Here is a 6,007-nt window from a genome sequence, read left to right as displayed (position 1 = left end):
AGTCAGGTGTTGAGGGAAAGGTGCGGGAGGGCAGGACAAGGGCATCAGACGCTGGCAAAGTTCCATCCAGGGCACCTGCTGGTCAGCTGACACGCAGGTTTGCAGGGGGCGTGCGCACGTCATACCGGCACCGGCCGCCGCCTCGACAGGCTCGGCTCCCCATCAAACTCACCGCCATCGTCGTCGCTGGGGCCCTCGGATGACGAGCTCGCCCCTCCGCGCTGCCAGTTCCAGAGGCCAAGGGATCGCAGCTCCGCACGCACCCCCCGCACTCGGCCCTTCTTGGCCCCAGCCCCCTCATCAGTCGCAGGAGGGGATGCGATCGCCGGCGAGGTGGCGGTCTGCGTGGGATTTCAAAGGGGTTTGTTGGCCGTCATGCAAGGGCTTGCGTGGGTGGGCCGAGGGATTGTGTAGAGGAGCGCAGGGGCGTCATCCGGGTCGATGCCCTCCATGGCACACGGCCTCGCAGGCTACCTTGCCGGTGTGCAGGAGGGATACGCGGACGTGCCGGGGCAGGGGGCCCACCTCGGCATTGCCCTTCAGCTGCGCGCCCTTGAGCAGGCCTGGGCGGGTGGAAGGGGGCAGGGGAGGGGTTTCGTGTGATTTCCACATCATCAGCCCCGCCTCAGCAGAGGCCTCACCTACCAGCCATGTGAGCGCCCGGAAACCACCTGCGTGCCCCATCCACATCGCCGTCCGCAGAGCCACGTTCGATGGCAACGCTCGATCGCCGTGGCGCACCTGCCCTCCCCAGCAGCTCGTAGTGGTGCTTGAACCATGCCAGCAGCAGCTCGTCCTGCTGAGCGCTCCGTGCCTCAAGCGCCCTTTCCTCCTTCTGCAGCCCGGGGGCGCTCGCTGCGGTGCCGAGATAGCAGTCGATATCGGGGGTGGATAAGGAGACGGCGAGTACGTGGTCCCAGCTGGTTTCCCCACTGTTCACCCCACCCACGGAACATAGAACATATGGAACGGAGGGATGAAGCAGCCTGTCCACCCTATGGCCAGTGTTCCTCGGCCAACAGCCGGGCTGGCGAGGCCTTCCAGTGCAAGCGCTGCGCCCGCTGCGCCCAGTCCGCTGACCTCCCGCCCAAACCCTGGCCCCCTCCACCTTCCGAGTCGGAGGGCGGGGCGTCCTGGAAGCGCGTGCCGCGCGGCGTGGGGCCCGGGCGCGGACGCTTGAGGCGCTGCCTCCCGGCGTCGGGCGAGGCCGCGGTGTCAGCGGCGGCCGCCGCGCGGCGCTCCCGGGACGCCTGCGTCGCGCTGCCGCCGGCGGTGTTGCCGCCGGAGGAGCGGGCGCCCCCCAGGCGGGAGCGGGCCTGGGACGAGGAGCCGGCGCCCGGCCGGCGCGGCTGGGGGACCGTGCCAGCGGTCAGGGTGGGGCCGGGCGTCAGGGCGCCGGCGCCCCCGCCCCCGCTGCTCTCGCCCCGCTCGCCGCGCGGCGCCCAGGCGCCGTCCCGGCTCTTGATGTACTTCCAGGCCCTGTGGAGGGGATGGTGAGAGGGGAATGTATGAGTGCAGGGAGGCAGGGTGACAATGAAATGCACAGGGGCCTGGCCTGGTGGTTGGGGCTGGGGCGTGCACTTGCAAGAGCATGTTGATCAGAGGCTCGAGAGACGATAGCCTCGACTGGTGGCCTGGGAAGAGCAGGAAGAACTCGATGCCAGCCAAGAAGTTGACAAGTGCAACTCAGCCAGCCCCTCAGGCAGCACCCGAGTCTCAAGGGCTGGCATTTCCCACCCCTCCAGCACATGCCTGGAAGCGAGGCTCCCCCTCCAGATGCGCGAGCTCCTCTTGTCTATCCACTGCCGCAGCGCGGGTGTCTGCTTGGTGGCTGCAGCGAGGGCCAAGAGCATTGACGAGCTGAGTGAATGCAGAAGACACCAGCACCGCAACATGATTCCTCGGACCCCAGGAACAGCTGCATCAGCTTGTAATGTAGTGTAAGAGTTCACCTGGGAAGAGGACGTAGAGCTCCGTCGTGCTGTGGTTCAGGATGTGGGCTTGGTACCAGACATTGGAATTTGCCTGAGGTGGGGTGGTGGGAGTGGGTCAGCCATGTCAGGGGGATTGGCTCGACGTGCAAGGCTGTGCCTGGGGTGACTTGGAAGTGGGGCCTGCCACGTAATCTCTACTTCAAGTGCCGGGAGATCATGAGAACCCAGTACCCTCGTCAGCTTGGGGTTGTGAAGCCTCTGCCATGCGTTCACACCGTCCCACCTGCATCTCCAGCATCGGCTTGTCGACATGGTTCAGAAAGGGCGGCAACTCCCAGGTCTCGTCTTCCTGCTGCACCGCAAAGGATGTTGCCTGGCAATTTGGAAGAAGTGGTGGGGGCGTGTCAGAGGGATACTCCAAAGATGATGCCAGAGTGAACCCCCCCAGCCTGCGCCTCCCAGCCAGAAGCCTCGCAGCTCCACTCACATGCATGTATACGGGTGTGTCCTCCTCAGACCCATCAGATGCTGTGTCTCCCCTTGACTCCTTAGCGCTATGAGCTGGGGAGGCAGGCCCCCGGCTCTCCACTGCTGGGAGGGGGGCCTTCACCTCACCTCCCTCCTCAGTCACCATCCGATCTGTCATGCACGCGCCATGCTGAACGACGAGGGGCCAGCCCTGCGTCCCCAGGCACGAAGGAGGGCGCACCTCGCGACCTGTGAGGTTGAGGATGAACCCTGGTGGCAAAACCTGCTGCGGTGTACCCTTCAACAACCGTGCGATGTTGCTGCCCGGGGGCTCGGTAACGCGCTTTACGAGATTAATTCTAGATCTCGAATTCTTGCAGAATACAAGTGCATGGGATGAAATGCCCCCAAGCCCCATCCGTCACCCTTTCAGCCACGCTTACCCACCGGGTGCAGCCTGTCGGTGTCACGATTGAGAGTCTCGGTTCCGCACTTCAACGAGCCCAGGATTCCATTAGCTGATCATACGTTGATCAATTGGTTCTGTACATCAGCGAGTACGTTGGTATGTTGGCGAGAACTTTCGAATTCCGAGCGCGCGTGATCAACAATTGACGGGACTGACGGGACCGTCTAGGTTTTCCCCGTCTGCACACACGGTGATTGTTAGACAAGCATGCTGTTCCCCTGGGAGCTCTGGTTCCTCTTGCCACATGAGAACATGCCGTTCACCAATGCTTTCTTCTCCCACGAAACATCATTTTACACGGCTTGGACTCCCAACATGCCAGGATCTATTGGGCCCATCCGCTCGACATTCTCCTGGCTGCACAGAGCAATCAAGCGTTCAGGGGCTGGCACCCCCCGGCTCGCCAAACAAGTTGCTCAGCGCCCGATCCCGCTGCCACGAGCTTGGTTTCCTGGGGGTATGGAGGTGACCCCGGGGCACTCTGTTGTCCTGCAGGCGGTGCGAGGAGATGCAGCGCGGCGGCAACTCCCAGGTCTCGTCTTCCTGCTGCACCGCAAAGGATGTTGCCTGGCAATTTGGAAGAAGTGGTGGGGGCGTGTCAGAGGGATACTCCAAAGATGATGCCAGAGTGAACCCCCCCAGCCTGCGCCTCCCAGCCAGAAGCCTCGCAGCTCCACTCACATGCATGTATACGGGTGTGTCCTCCTCAGACCCATCAGATGCTGTGTCTCCCCTTGACTCCTTAGCGCTATGAGCTGGGGAGGCAGGCCCCCGGCTCTCCACTGCTGGGAGGGGGGCCTTCACCTCACCTCCCTCCTCAGTCACCATCCGATCTGTCAGGCACGCGCCATGCTGAACGACGAGGGGCCAGCCCTGCGTCCCCAGGCACGAAGGAGGGCGCACCTCGCGACCTGTGAGGTTGAGGATGAACCCTGGTGGCAAAACCTGCTGCGGTGTACCCTTCAACAACCGTGCGATGTTGCTGCCCGGGGGCTCGGTAACGCGCTTTACGAGATTAATTCTAGATCTCGAATTCTTGCAGAATACAAGTGCATGGGATGAAATGCCCCCAAGCCCCATCCGTCACCCTTTCAGCCACGCTTACCCACCGGGTGCAGCCTGTCGGTGTCACGATTGAGAGTCTCGGTTCCGCACTTCAACGAGCCCAGGATTCCATTAGCTGATCATACGTTGATCAATTGGTTCTGTACATCAGCGAGTACGTTGGTATGTTGGCGAGAACTTTCGAATTCCGAGCGCGCGTGATCAACAATTGACGGGACTGACGGGACCGTCTAGGTTTTCCCCGTCTGCACACACGGTGATTGTTAGACAAGCATGCTGTTCCCCTGGGAGCTCTGGTTCCTCTTGCCACATGAGAACATGCCGTTCACCAATGCTTTCTTCTCCCACGAAACATCATTTTACACGGCTTGGACTCCCAACATGCCAGGATCTATTGGGCCCATCCGCTCGACATTCTCCTGGCTGCACAGAGCAATCAAGCGTTCAGGGGCTGGCACCCCCCGGCTCGCCAAACAAGTTGCTCAGCGCCCGATCCCGCTGCCACGAGCTTGGTTTCCTGGGGGTATGGAGGTGACCCCGGGGCACTCTGTTGTCCTGCAGGCGGTGCGAGGAGATGCAGCGCGCAGAGCACGGCAGGGTGAGCTGGGCGCCCCCCCCCCCCCCGCGCGCCTCACTTGAGGTTGCGCGCCATCTTCGCGGCGTCCGCTTCGTCCTGGGCGCTCTGCGCCACCAGCGGCGCGTTCAAAGAAAGCTCCGAGTCCTGCATCGCACGGTCCTCGGGCACGGCGTCCAGCGACCCCGGCGCCACGGCGCCGGCCGGCGTCGCCCTGCCCGGGGTGCTCGTGGCCGAGGTCCCCGCCTGCCGCGGGTGTTGCACACTGATTTCTTGAGGCGAGGCACCGACGTCCGGATCGCTCTCCCCACGGTCGCGAGGAGACGCGTGGCCCGGCGGTGAAGTTGAACTCCCCGCCCGGCCCCCCCCCCTCGCCCTCCTCCTCCTCATCCACGACAAAGAGGGCGTCGGCGCCAGAGTGCGCGCTCCCCGCCCAGGTCTCAGATCCCTCGGCGCCCAGCGACCCCGAGCGGTGCGGACCCCGCCGGCCCACGGCCAGCGGCGCCGCGGCGGCGCGGCCGTCGTCGCCCGCCGCCGCCGCGCGGTCAAACGCGCTGGCCAGCCCCGACGGCGACGCGTCCCCCGCCGCCGCGGCACGCGCGCTGGAGAAGGGCGAGCTGCGCGAGATGGTGGGCCGCGCCGGCGGGCGCGGCGCCGGCACCTGCGGCGGCGTGCCAAAGCGCGTGCGCAGCGGGGGCCCATGCGCGCCGGGGCTCAGGGGCCCCGGGCCCCGCCCCGGGGACGCCAGCGGGTCGGCCTCCGGGTCCTGCCCGCCGCCGTCGGCGCCGAAGAAGCGCGGCAGGCCCGGGCGCAGGCTGCGTGCCGGCAGCAGCGACATGCTCGCGATCTCGGCGGCGTAGCGGTGCAGGTCCATGGGCAGGATGGTGTAGTCGCTGGCCTCCACGGCGCCAGGCCCCAGCCGGCTGGGCATGCGCGACAGCTGCGTGGAGAGCAGGGACACAGGGGGGGCGGGATGGGAGTTTGAGCCGGGCAGCGCAGGGCACAGCGAATGCCCAAGGAGAGAGCTGGTCCCCGGGCAACAGGGGTGCCTGTGCATATGTGAGCGCAGGACGCACACGACGCCGCCCGGGGGGGACGCTGCCTGACTGGCCCAGCGGCATCTGCCAAGTTTGGTCAGATTCTGCCCCGCTCCCCTCAACCTCCCCCACCGAAAGGGAGGTGACCCCCCTCGGTCCCAGCGCACCATCTCCGAGACGTCGGCGGCGATGCGTCGCTCCTCCTCGCCCCCCGCCGCGTGCGCCGCCTGCGCCCGCCGGGGCGCGTGCGACTCGGGCGCCCTCACCGTCGCGGCTGCTCGTGTGCGGGTGGGCGGGGTGGGTGATGTGAGAATGAGGTTTGTTGCAGGCCCTGTGCGCCAGAACAAGCAGGCCTTGAACCGCCGGCTGCCTCTGGTGCAAGCGGACTGCCGCATGGGGAGCCCATGTGCATGTCAACGATCGCCGCTGCAGCATCATCTCCTGCCGTCAGCCTGTGCCC

General features: G+C 65.5%; 2 protein-coding genes across 2 annotated transcripts in view; both read right to left on the bottom strand.

Annotated features, from left to right (window-relative positions):
• Window positions 1-119: 119 nt before the first annotated feature.
• On the bottom strand, window positions 120-2,568 carry F751_2802 (hypothetical protein; the record flags this gene model as incomplete). The annotated part of the gene is made up of 6 exons (XM_011402496.1): window positions 120-341; window positions 475-563; window positions 742-855; window positions 1,953-2,025; window positions 2,218-2,307; window positions 2,545-2,568. The coding sequence occupies 6 exons, from the start codon at window positions 2,566-2,568 to the stop codon at window positions 120-122; spliced, it is 612 nt and encodes a 203-aa protein (XP_011400798.1).
• A 1,999-nt stretch (window positions 2,569-4,567) lies between these two features.
• The window catches only part of F751_2801 (ATP-sensitive inward rectifier potassium channel 12), a gene marked incomplete at both ends in the record, with an annotated part of 7,175 nt that continues 5,735 nt past the window's right edge, over window positions 4,568-6,007 (bottom strand). The window contains 3 exons of the mRNA XM_011402495.1: window positions 4,568-4,724; window positions 5,347-5,450; window positions 5,814-5,821. Coding sequence (XP_011400797.1) covers window positions 4,568-4,724; window positions 5,347-5,450; window positions 5,814-5,821 — 269 coding nt within the window. The remainder of the gene's footprint in view (window positions 4,725-5,346; window positions 5,451-5,813; window positions 5,822-6,007) is intronic.

The sequence above is a fragment of the Auxenochlorella protothecoides genome (genome assembly GCF_000733215.1).
Source record: "Auxenochlorella protothecoides strain 0710 unplaced genomic scaffold scaffold3, whole genome shotgun sequence".
Taxonomy (NCBI): Eukaryota; Viridiplantae; Chlorophyta; class Trebouxiophyceae; order Chlorellales; family Chlorellaceae; genus Auxenochlorella; species Auxenochlorella protothecoides.
This window is presented reverse-complemented; position numbering and strand designations above follow the sequence as displayed.